The sequence below is a fragment of the Hoplias malabaricus genome, chromosome 9 (genome assembly GCF_029633855.1).
Source record: "Hoplias malabaricus isolate fHopMal1 chromosome 9, fHopMal1.hap1, whole genome shotgun sequence".
Lineage (NCBI taxonomy): Eukaryota > Metazoa > Chordata > Actinopteri > Characiformes > Erythrinidae > Hoplias > Hoplias malabaricus.
The window spans coordinates 33,150,377-33,163,924 of record NC_089808.1 but is presented as its reverse complement, the minus strand read 5'-3'; the positions used below and the strand labels follow the sequence as shown (position 1 = coordinate 33,163,924).

Below are 13,548 nucleotides of genomic sequence, written 5' to 3'. Positions count from 1 at the left end.
TTATAGTTTACCAGATATGGGCATTTACGGGTAAAACCAGAAAGAAAAAAATTAGTTCATGAATCAGATGTCTCAGCAACAAGTTGCTCTTATCATCAAACAGGAACGTGAATGCAAAAATCTCTTCTTGTTTGCTCCTGATTTGTCAAATGTAGGAAGGGTTATATCTGCCATTGAGATGCCATGTCTGTTCCCAAAGAAAGATCTGGTACTGCTGCTAATATAAAACCTAGGGAAAAACCTTCCCCAAAGATACCACCAGCTTCATTTCTGTGCTCAACTGTGTTTTCAAATTGTCTTCTGACAAAGTATGACAACACATTTCTGCCAAGCCATTTTCTGCTGTGACAATAATCCTCTCCGTGCTGTAATCCCTTTTCTGTGGCATGTTTGTTTGTTTTGAATATAACTGCAACCCAATCAGATCATCAGGAGACGCATGATCCCACATGGACCACCTGTTGAACTGAATTTCCCGAGCGCTGTATCTACGCTAGACTACCAGCTAAAACAGGCACGGCGTCCAGCTGTGCACATGCATGGCTCCAGTTCACGTCAGTGGAGTGAGCCACTCACATTTCTGGCACTGTCCCAGACAGGGGATGTCCACACAATATCTAATATCCCAACCATGAGATAAAAAACAGGGCTTTGACACTGTATACTGCACGGGGGAGGTCTGCAAAGCAGGCTGTTAAAGTAACTAAAAAAAAATGCCTTGCAAAACGAAGTCACTAAGTAACAACAGGTCACTGGTTCGGTTCCTTAAAAGATCAGTTCAGTTCCTTGTCCGGTCAAAAGCACATGTTTTTCTTTTAAATATTCTTGGGCCAGACTTCTGCCATTGTCTTGTATCTCTGTCTTGTGGCTCTGAATAAACCAGATGAACTTTACTGTATTCCTGACCTTATACAAAACCTACACGTCCCAGTCACAGGATGTCTCAAGTAACATTGGTCCAGCTCCTCAGTGGAACTGCGGAGAGCCAAACAATCCAATACGGGTGAGTTTCACATGCCACACGCAAAGGAACCCGCCAGTGATCCCACTGAGGCAGGTATCTTTTTCTCTGGATTAGTTGCTGGCAGAATACAGAGTCCCTCTAAAAATCCATCTGCTTATTTCTCATGTCCCAAGAATGAAGTTTCCATGTGGGGATCTTCCCACTACCTAGAGAGAATATATGCCTGGCAACATTAGTCACTCTTACTACCCCAGAATCCAGCCAACAATGGTACGTTCAAAGATTTACAAAGATTCAAACAATCACTAATTATTGAATATTTTATTCATTTATCCATTCATGTGTGACCGCTTCATCCTGATCAGGGTCACAGTGTGCCTGTGGAGAGAGCACCAGTCCGTCACACGCACCTGGGGACAATTTAACCATGATGTGAGATTTTCACCGAATTAACATCCAGAATGTCTGTGTTTAAAATATTGATATATAAAAAAAACGATTATTTTAATAATATATTAAAGAGTTCTGAGCCATAACTTTTGTACAGGCCACATTTTATGATGTCCCCCAATACGTTAAATCCAGCAAAATGAATATAACTGATAATGTAATTAAAAATGAGGATGTGTGCTTCAACAAAACATGTCATTTGACCAGGGGTGCCCAAATCTTTTGAATACTACACTCTTGAGTGTACTGTCAGCACTGCCTTAGGTTGTGACGTGCAAACATTTGAGAGATTCCACGCTCAGAAAACTGATATTCACCCACAGCTGTGGCACTCGATCACTGCCAAAGCCTGGCTCACACCTTATCTCTTGTTGAAACAACAACCTACTGCTGTGGGTGTCGGTCACTTTATTTATGTTGTAAATTAAATTATTTCTTTGAAAACTACCAAACCAAAACAACTGTGTTTTGATTGTGCTGTGAACTATCCCAACAGAACACAGCTGAAAATTAATTATCACTAGAATAGTGCTTTTCTCTTTAAAAGAAATAAATTACACTATGTATTTAGACTGAAATATAATAATGTTAAAGCTAAATGTTATCAGCAGTAGTATCAAACAACGTGGCTTTGGCCGTACCAGAATATAATGCTAGATATAAGATAAAATATCCCTGCAGGGAAAAAAAAACAGTATGTGCGGCATGGTGGCAGAGCAGGGAGTGTTGCAGTCCTGCAGTGTTTGGACCTAGAGGTTGTGGGTTAGAGTCCCGCTCCGGGTGACTGTCTTTGAGAGGCTTGGTTTGTTGTCCATGTGGGCTTCCTCCCACATTCCAAAAACATACGTTGGTAGATGGATTGGCGATTCAAAATTGACCGTAGGTGTAAGTGAATGTTATGTGTGTCGCCCTGTGAAGGACTAGCGCCCCCTCCAGGGTGTGTTCCTGCCTTGCGCCCAGTGATTCCGGGTAGGATCCAGACCCACCGTGACCCTGCATTCGATAAGCGTTTTCTGACAATGAATGAATGAATGAATAATTTAACTATTTAAGTAACTCAGCTGGTTGACTACCATTCAAACATTGCTCGTTAGCATAGAAAATGCTCCGTCAACTAGGAATTCCTAGTTGAGGTCAAATGAAGATGGCTGTTCAAACAGTCATTAATGAAGGTGCTACTTGCTAGCTGGCAGTGGTGGACAGTAACAAAGTAAATGTCATTTGTTATTTTTTTGTACATATGTACTAAAGTATTTCCATTTTGGGCGACTTTTTACTTTAACTGCAAAAACTTTTGGAAACCACCACTTCCCCTTTCCTACCAATTTCAGTACAATGCTTTAAAAGTTAATTGAACTAAGTGGAGCCCCAGGAGCAGAAAAATACCCAAATCTTACCTAGAGTTCTAAATGAGTAAAAAAATACATTTTGGTGCAGGGAACACATTAAAGTCCAGTTTATGCTTTTGCATTGACTCAATGAGCCTATGCCGTAAACTGCACAAGTGTCCTATGCCATTGTGAAAGTTTATACTTGTGCGTTGGCGTCTGTGGCACTCACACAATTACACCGCCAAACCACTAGAGCCAAATTTCAAACATTTCTTCAACCCTTTGTAGTACACAATGTAGTGGTGTAGTGGTATTAGTCAAAATATGTCATGGTACCTTTCTTTTGATACTTAAGTACATTTGAAGGTAAACCTTTGTACTTTTACTCAAGTGGAGATCTACACTGAGGAACTCTACTTTTATTTGAGTAATATTTTACACTGAGTATCTGTACTTCAACTCAAGTACATGCTTTGTGTACTTTGTCCACCACTGCTAGCTGGGCAGATATGTTGTGAATTACATGTGCCTTCAAGGACACATCCATATTTTTCACCCTTAGCTTCAACACAAAGAGGTTTAAACACCACCCTTCAGATCTTCCCATTTCCCAAGCTGATTGCAGCTTAATTCTTAAAGGCAGCAGAAGGTACATTCATATCATTCACCTTGGAAACAGCTTTGTGTCTAGCTTACTACAGAAATATTAGCAGCCTGCACGTTCTCAGTAAACACAAGCAAACTAAATGAATCTGGACCTCTTTGCTTGAGCAATTAAATCACAGGCATGGTTTCCTGAAAAACAGTGATTGCATAGCTGTAAATATGAGGGAAGCTATAATGAGTCATGATTCACTAGAGGATCTGCCACAAAAAAAGGCCAAAATGAGCAAGGAGGAGCAATGCCCAACTCACCTTTCATCATCACACCACTACACTCAAACTCATCATTAGCATATGCTGCAGAGTTGCAGAAACTGGATACACATACGCACATTAAAAATTAGCATAAAATGCTTGCTAGCTGAGGATTAAAGTTACAATTTTAGCATTTAGATGTGTTATTCTGCTTAAAAGTCCATGAAAGGCAATGTGGCACAACACTTAGTGTTGCTGCCACAAAGCTCCATGTCCTTGGGGTCTTATTTAATAGATGAGGTCCTCAGGATTTGTCTTCCAAAGTGTGCTACAGGAAGACAGTTGAAGTGCTACGAGAGGACCGTTTGATAGAGTAGCTCTCCATTCACTCTCATTCATTTCAGGGTGCCTTTGAATCAGTAATAACGGTGTTTGCGACTACCACAGGACCAGGTTCTCTTCTACAGAAAATGGACTTTCTGTCATTTGATCCCTAGGCTTAAGAAACGTTTCGTAATTTATAAGATAACAGTTTTCCACAAAAATGCTTAAGATGACGTCATAAATCTGTGACCCAAAACACTGTGCTGTAATATTTGAAGAAGAAGCTTTAAGATTTGCCCAGCGCTGCTTAACACTTTGACAGGCTTGTGGCAATGAAATGTGCAGTCTCTTAATTGTGGAGTAAAGTGTATATTTATTTTATGCACCTTTAAAGCGGCTGTTCATGAAGCAATATAATTGATTATATGAATGTCTGCTGCTGTTTATTTTATGAATTCTTGTAAGATGTCTTATTTCTCATAATGTTTGACTGACTTGTAATCATCATTGAAAACATCATTGTGAGAATAAGCCAGTATTATATGAGAACAATAATAATTTATGATTAAAACTATAGCTTACATTATCACATATAATTATAGAGTTTTATAAGGACTATTATACAGACAGTTTATGACTAGAGGAAAATAGTCTCCAGTAAAGGTGATAACTGAGCACAGCAGGTTCTCACTAATTTTAGTCTAGGTTTCTGCCTGTGCATCAATGAAAAAACATCTCAGTTCTGGGCAAAAGTAGTCTCACTCTTTCCTGTTATTCATTGCATGAGACGCCAATCAGGAAATGACATGATTGACTACAGTAGTTTCAGTTTACATGTACTGGCAATGTCATAGACACGAATTGAAGAAGTTAATTGAATGCTGAGGGTCAAAAGAACTAAAATTTGCATTTTTCACAACTTTAATAGACCTATAAAAGATTTTTTTGAAGATCATTTTACCTTTTAAGACGTAAAAAAAACATTTTAAATTTTTTAAGACGTATATTATATATATAAAATAATTTTCTGTCAGTTCCATCTTCAGTTAACTGTAATGAACAACAAAACGTTATGAACTTTGAGTGTTGGTAACTTGAACCACAAGAGATACTGCAAATTTGATTGTAGCGATCAGTTTCTGAGAAAATTCTGGTCTTCTTTGATATGCTTTTAAGAAGTTGGCCATATTCTGAACATAGCCTAAAAGATAGACCCCCACAAGGGGGTGATAAATGAGAGTGTAAGGTCTAGCTCATCTAGCAAGTCACAATTTGTGACTCTATTGAGATTTCCAGTAAAACTCCTGAGACACATGCAATCCCTGAGGGTTTAAACCCAGGAGACGGATTTGAGCACCAGGAGAGTTATGTTAAACTCTTCTTTTGTTTTTCCGCCAGATCTCATTGTTTTCTAGGTGAAAATACAGAGACAATTAATTTTTTCTTTCCTCTGTTGGGGAGAGAGTGTGGTTTCCTACCCTACTACAAAAGTTACATAAGTGCAATTTCTCCCTATTACAGCTCAGAGGAGCATCACAGTGATTTTGAAACTGTAATTTTAAGGTAAAAATATTACATAGTGTTCCTTTAACCACTTATACAGTTTAGGGTCACGGTGGGTCTGGACCATACACGTTATCACTGGGCGCAAGGTGGGAACACGGGAACACACACTGGATGTGTTGCCAGATCATCACAGAGCCTAGGAAGTTTTATGCAATTTTTTATTATATTTTTTTGGTTAGTTGCTTGTTTTTGCACTCCTCTTGTGGTTTTTGCTTTCTCATGTATGTGTTCAGTCTTCTGTACTCACATATGTATAATACTTGTTTTGGAAAACGTTATCATATAAACATAAAATACCCAATGTTGTGCCACCGTATGTAATATAATAGTAGTAGTAGTATGTTGTTTTGGACTCTCTCTCTCTCTCTCTCTCTCTCTCTCTCTCTCTCTCTCTCCTCTCTCCTTTTTTTGGGGGGATGCTCCATGTAGGATATACATGTGACTGTGTTTTCCTACCAAGGTCTTTTTCATTCCATGTGACCTGTTGTATTCTGTTACGTCTTGGCTGTGTGTGTGTGTTTGTGTGTGTGTGTGTGTGCATCAGAAGTGTAAGCAGAGAGAATCATATTGCATGTAGAAAATGTAGAGCTAGGTTTAATGAGAATGTTTTGTACTCTTTGGTTCTGTGTAGTCTATAAAAAGCTATTTTATATTCTTTAATTTCCAAGCCACATCAGCCATGCACTGTATATGTATTTCTAGCAGTGTTTTGACTTGTCTCTCTCAAAGTTCTTCTTTCTGAGGTTTTGACCACTGGATTGCTATATGACAAGTCGTGTGGTCATACGTTATTATTACAGAACTGACAGACAAAAAACATGACTATTGTCTGACATACTTGGACCAAATCCTATAAGATTTAGGCAATCCATATACAAGAAAAACTAACATGTATGCTTGTACTGTCATAATATAATGCCAAATAAATATTATCTAATATAATGTATACTATACTATAGTATGCTACAAACAATATGATATTTAACTACTGTATACCCAGAGCTACTAATAGTAGTTCCCAGCAGTTGCAAGAGGAAAAAAAGGTCTTCACATGGAGCTTTCTTTAATTGTATTAATTGTATGCATTTTTCAGAAGAATAGATGAAGCATTTATGCTAACCTAGGCAAGTTTCAGGTTTAACTTTTTTTGTTGTTGTTGTTGTTTAAAGTTTGATGTTGGAACATACCATACCAACTTTATGGAAATCTCCCACCATGTGCCTAGTCCCAAGAGCAACCCCAAATGTAATAATGCCTAGCCCTGTAGTTCTATTTTCAGTAGCGATATCCTTTGAGAGAGTTCTACCACAGCTACAGAAGACTGCGAGTGGGTTAACCAGCCCAATCCAGTTTTAATAAAAATATTAAAGGATTGCTGGTTTTGCAGTGCTGACTTTGCTCCATCACACCTACCGCCACTGGACTCTGAAGCAGTGAAAATGTGTTCTGTGGACAAATCACACTTTTCTATCTGGCAGTCTGATAGATGAGTCTGGGTTTGGCAATTGCAAAGAGAACATTCCCTGCCTGACTGCATTGTGCCAACTGTAAGGTTTGGTGGAGGAGGAATAATGCTATGAGGTTATTTTTCAAGGGTTGGTCTGGGTTACTTATAATTCCACTGAAGGAAAAACCTAATGCTTCAATATAGCAATACATTTTGGTCAATTGCCTGCTTCCATATTTGTAGTTTAGGGAAGGCCCTACTCTGTTCTAGTATAACTGTGCATGAGTGCACAAAGCAATGTCCACAAAGGAATGTTTCGTTGAGTTTGGTATGGAAGAACTTGGGTGGCCCATACAGACTTCGGACCTCAACATCGTCAAACACCAAATATTCTTCTGGATGAATGGGCATAAATTTCCAGAGACACACTATCACCAAACTGGAATCAGTTATGCTACAAGCTCCATATTAATGTTAATGGATTTAGAATGGCATATCATAAAAGCTCCTGTATGTGTAATGTGTAGGTGTCCCAATACTTTTGTCCATATAGTGTGTACTCTACACAGATAATAGAACTCTGAAAGTTTCTGAATGCCATAAAATGCAGAATGTTATCAGCCTTCCTCTGTCATCCTTTTGAACTCACACTGCACAGATGTTTATATTTAAACTTTACTCTTCAGTTATTAATTAATTTACTCAGTGCTTTGTGTACCCTGGCAAAATCTTTGTACTCAACTCTGTTCAAATCTACTAAGCACAGCTTTGCATTTATTATATATATATGTCTTAAAAATCTTTAAATATATGCAATGTAACATTTTGTATTGAGGAACAAAATATTTGTCTGTTTGTCTTTGAACACTGCACAAATTAATGTTCTTATGGAAAATATTTTAACATATTTGAATGTAATTGATCCATGACCCTGAATTGGATAAGAGACAATTGGATTGACAACTGGATACAGACAATGAATGAATGAATGAATGTAATTGATTGAACTAAATTCACTCGGTACATGGAAACTACAAAACAATCTTTTTTTTTCATCGCAAAAACAAACATATTTCTGTATATCCACTTAATCAGACTATATATTCGTTCACATTCAAGTTGCATTTTCAATTTGAATGAGGCACACATGACAATGAACTGGATAGGAGGTTACAGAAAATGAATGAATGAACAGTAACAATAATATATATAATATAATAACAATAAAAATAATATAGTAATGAAGCTGATATTTATAGTATTTTCGGTTTTAAAAGATTGTATGTATCTAATTTGCTTCTAAAATATTAAACTCATGTATGATATTCTTTTGAATATATTAATAACCCCTTGTGTCTTGACTGGTTTGCATTAGAATAAAAGTCTAACGGCCAATGTAATGGCAAATGGCAACAAAGAACATCTCTGCAGCTATTGGCCCGAGGCGCGAACTCCGCTGACCAATCAGATCGCTGGACTCCCCCTTTCTCAGGTTGCCTGGTAGAACTTGGTGATTTGTAGAGCGCGAGCTGTGCGCTGATTGGTCGATGGTGCTGCGGCTGCCCGTAGGAGGCTATAAATAGGAGCAGAACTCCTGCACTGTATTTTATGTGGTGTGCGTGTGTGTGGTTGTGTGTTTGTAGTGCGAATGCGTGCTTTGGGTCTTTATATGAAGCCTTTTTGTGACTAATTTATTTTAAGCTATATCATATTTTATAAAGGTAAGCGGTTTCTGGTATTTGTTTTATTGCGTTCTGCAGTACTCTACCACAGGCTAGGCTGGCTTTGTCTCAAATGTCTCTCTGATCCCTATGTAGTGCACTTTGTAGGTCAAAAAATACGGCTTCTGAAGCCTAATGGCAAACAACATGTAATGTAAAACCTCTTCTTGCCCCTAAGCTGCATGGCTTTTTAAAATTACTACAGTTTTTTGAGTGTGTAAGCTATAGTTTACTCACTTGCGCAGTGTTCTGTTTAGTGAGTAGGGATTGATTTGAGACTTGACCCTTGTTTACCTAGGTAGGTGCAGCACTAGAGCTGCAAGTTTTTACACAGGCTTTCACCATTTGTTCAGTAAATGAATCGGTACAGACACTTTTGCTCGTAACCTGTTGGATTTCTAATTGTGTTTTAGTTTAACTCCTCTCTCGGTTATTTGGGTGTGTGAAAAATGGGTTAAGGTTTATGTGGGTAGTGGATAAATGTATCGTTAATGTACTCTGTAGAATATCTATTGTGTTGAGTGTCTGTGGTTAATTCGAAGGTCTTGCTCTTTTTTTCCATTTCAGCACTTTCTACGACCGAGAAACTAATTTAAAGAACGCCGTTTATTTACAATGGTTGCCACAAGCACATTGACGAACAAGAACTCGGAATGTATCTCTGAATTCATCGACCGAGGGTACGAGCAGTCATGCATCGACAGCGGTGAGATTTCTGCACGTCTCTCATATTTCTGCTCGTTTTCATTGTATCGCAGAACAGAGCAGGAGACTGAACACTGCGCAGAGGTTAAAGCGCCTGTGTGCGGAGATGTTAATTCAGAGCTGCAGGACCCGGAGGGGAGGGATGCACGAGTGATGTCAGCACAGAGATGAAGTCATACCTTTAGCCAGTGAGGCTGCTTTGTTAACCTCCTTTATAGATTGTTGTTAATACTGTAATTTGCATGAACACGAGATATAACGTATTAGGAGCAGCAGCAACATTACAACACTAGAAAACTTACAAACCAGTCTTAGTACAAACAGACCCCCCCCCTCCCTTCCTTTGTTAGCTTTGGATTTATTGGTCAGAAGCTGAAAATACAAGTGCTTCGTAGTGTTTATTACAAACTTTCCCCACAATTCAGTAGTCAAGCTGAGGTGTTACATGGAACATTGAATAGAGAATATTATCCTCTAATTCGTTTACAATGGTAATAAGAACAAGGGGTTAGTGTCTTAAACAAAGCAAGCTTACACCTCTCTTCTGAGCTCTTTAAAAACATCATGATGATGGTAAAATAATGGCATCCTTTGCTAGTTTTTTTGTTTATTACCTTGTCTTGGGTTGTACCTCTGTCATGAATGACGTAATGCCAAATTAATCCAAGCTGTAAAAGTGTCAGTAAGGATTCATAAGTCTAATTCTAATTTACTCAGTCGTGTCCTATCAGCTTTCACTTTGTTCTTCATTTTGAAGAACAGTAGACCACTGTTCATCTGTGAAGTAAATAGAGTCCAGCTTTTTCTGCACCTGGTCTTTAACCTGGTCTTTTAGAATGTAGATTGAAATGTACCAAAATTCACTTACTGTGATGGGGATATTATGAAATTGGTGATGCTTGAGCATTTACACATACTACTGCCACCTCAGTGCCTCATGAAATAGTATCAAGGTTTGAAATTTATCAAAACAGCAGAGTTCTACTTGAGGTTGAAACATGTGATCTCTTCTACTCAGAGCTGGACTTCTGGGAGCGATGCCTGGCTGAGCAGTACCTCGGTGTGGAGGTGTGTGAGGAGCGGGCGTGTCAGCAGCTGGCACGGCTGCTAGAGGGCTGTCTGTCACGGGCAAAGGCCAATACGCTGCAGTGTGCTCAGGTGCTGGTGCCGGAGACTCTGACGCGGCGTGTGGCAAGGGACGTGTTGCGGCTGGCAGCAGGAGAACCGTGTGGCCTCCGCGGCTGCGTGCTGGATGTGCGTCTGGAGTTGGAGGAGCGGCAGAGGCGCTGCGAGAGGCTGGAGAGGTTGGTGTGTGACTCCAGTGTAGTGCCGACCTTTGAGCTTACTCTGGTCTTCAAGCAGGACGGGGGCGGCTGGCCCAGTCTGAGGGACTTCCTTCGCATTGGCACATGCTTCCCACCAGGATTCCGCCGTGCCCTCAAACTGCGGCCTGGCTTCAGACTCGTTAAGAAAAAGCTGTACTCCTCAGTGGCCGGTACCGTGGTGGAGGAGTGCTGAGGCTGGGGGTGGTGTTTAAAGGCCAGAGCACTCTAACTCTACAAATGCAAATTTACTAATATTGGCAGTGGTCTTTAGAATGTTGAGAACAGAAATAAAAAGCAGTGCTTATGCAAAGGAACATTCTAGAACCATGTTAATTATGGGAGAACCTAGAACCTCCCAAAATGTTCGCCCGCATGTGGCCCACCAGCCCTGATGTTTGGGTTTGTTGATTTGTAGGCTTCAGATGCTCTGGCCCTAAGGGTACAATGCACTTCAACACTTCATGTGAATGTAAGGGTCTGCCTTTGTAGCAACTCCATTTTTTTCTGCACTTTTTATACTGTTAATGTGAATTAGTTCCAGTGTCAAGTACATGATTTGTAGCTGGGGCAACAGTGGGATCTTTGATATTTAGGTGATGGGAGTTTACTGTTTTTGTAAAGGACTACTACAGTTTGAAGGTCTGTGTCCATAACTTTGTGCCTCTCACTTAACTTGTCTATTGTGTTCCCAGTGTTTTACCTGGTACACAGCATTACAAACCTTCTCTTAATACTTACTGTCATGATATCATTTATGAAGTGGGGTGGGGCCATGTTTTGGAATATATTGAATGTACTGTGCTTTCCATCATAGTATCTGCTTGTAAAAAAAAACATGCTGCCAAAGTCAGTGTCTGATTTTCCCAGTGTGTAAAAATTGTTTATAAAATAAAGCTTGATGGGTTTCTTCAAGTAAGCTTAGATTGGTTAGGTACTTTAGTGCTTGACTGTAGAGGGTTTTTTCAATTTTTTTTCAGAGATATGTTTGATCTGTATCACCTTTGGTTGCAGTGCTGTTCTAGCAACTGGATCTGTTTAAGAATTTCCTGTTACAGGAAGTGGAAATTTTTGTCTATTTGACAATAAACTATTTTCCATATCATTTACCATTTTTGTCTTTGCTTGATTTATTTTATTCCCTCTTTTAAATACAGCTAAGAAAAGCAGAGCAGAGAATGTTTAGAGAATGCTGATCACTCTTATTTAAAAAAAAAAAAAAAATCAGTGTATGTCAAGTTGGCTGAGAATTAATTTTTATATTTGATATTATAAATGCAGTAAGTCCTGTGCCCAGTTACTATCCTCATGATATCAAGTATGTAATGATTTCTTCAGCTCATGTGCTGTGGTCATTTCTCAGTAAAGTACCTCTAGGTCTCCAGAATATGACATATATATATATATATATATATATATTTTTTTTTTTTTTTTTTTTTTTTTTTCTTCAAATGACACAAAGTCCCTGAATGAAATGGTTAATGTGTTAGCGTAGGTCACCCACAGATGAGTGGCCATACACCATACTGAAAGTTGGCTGTGGTGGTTGCAATTTGGCCATGAGTTCTAGTTTTGCAGAGTCACAGGGCACCAGTTACAAACATTTCACAAATACACAGAATAGTGCACATGTCCAGCATGGAGAGATGGTTTAACTCAATTATTCTAAATGAGTGTATGTTGTAGCTCATATTGTTCACTGTTAACCTCTGTCTTTGTGCCTAAATAGAGCCACAAACTTTTTAAATGTCTTCCACTCACCTCTAACACACTACTTCTGAAGTGATCTGATTTAGTTCTTCTGTGCCCTTTAATACTCCAACTCCCTGAGTTTCCCTTTGTATGTTTTGAGAGTTTCTTTGGTAGTAACCTAAGGAAGTGCTCAGATTTACGCTATGTAACTGAGATTTTAGGGGCTTCTGCTTTTCTATGGAGACTATACAAACAGTCTTTGCACTACTTAATGTCTGTATCAGTAATGGCTGCCTTAAATATGTTAGTAGGGAGGACTAGTGTCAACATGGGAATATATACTACATGTATTACATGTAAAAACTATTTTGGTGTGAGTGAATGAGTGTGTATATGAATGGAAGAATGAACGTCTGTGTATTTGTCAAGGTTTGGATTGGCACCTTATCCTGGGTGAACCCACTAGTCCCTAGAGTAAGATGTGCACATTTGGCTGCCATTTCCCACCAGTCTGTGTTTTGATTGAGTGGCAAGTGGAATGGCGTTCTGTACAGTGTTGATTATAAAGGGCCCTTGTGTATCTCGAAAGGTGCTATATATGGGTAAATATAATGTAAAGTGGGTGGCACGGTGGTGCAGCAGGTAGTGTCCCAGTCACACAGCTCCAGGGACAAAAAATAAAGCTCAACACAGAATACAGTTTTAGTAACTATTGCTAGGTTCCGTGAGCCACTTAAAGCAACATTATTTTAGTCCACCTTCCCAAGCCTGACAGTATCAGGCTTCTTTGTAAACATTCTGACATTCAGCTTTGTAGAGATCCAGGCCAAGTTTGGTTTAAAATAAGTGCGTCTGGGGTGTTGCAGACAGAACAAAATAGTCTTTATGGAGCAGATGTAATTTCATAGTCTCAGGAAAAGTGTTGCTTTTTATGATGTTATATCTAAGCTGAACGTTATGTATTTTCACGTTGATGAAGATTGAGCCAATAGAAATGCTCCAAAACGATCTGGAATTAAGTCTGTAAATATCCAATAGAAATGGACATACGGCTGCAGCCACGTGTAAGCCTCAATTCACCTATGTGCCATGTCAGATGTTAGCTAGCATCAGCTACAATTGTATAAAAACTCTCAGCAATGGACTTTGTAGTGATTGAATTAGATTG

At 39.0% G+C, this 13,548-nt stretch overlaps 1 protein-coding gene across 1 annotated transcript; it reads left to right on the top strand.

Moving 5' to 3' along the window:
- Positions 1–8,542: 8,542 nt before the first annotated feature.
- On the top strand, positions 8,543–11,748 carry LOC136707569 (DNA damage-inducible transcript 4-like protein). Its single transcript, XM_066681715.1, has 3 exons — positions 8,543–8,661; positions 9,229–9,367; positions 10,385–11,748. The coding sequence occupies exons 2-3, from the start codon at positions 9,277–9,279 to the stop codon at positions 10,882–10,884; spliced, it is 591 nt and encodes a 196-aa protein (XP_066537812.1). The 5' UTR covers positions 8,543–8,661; positions 9,229–9,276; the 3' UTR covers positions 10,885–11,748.
- Positions 11,749–13,548: the final 1,800 nt, after the last annotated feature.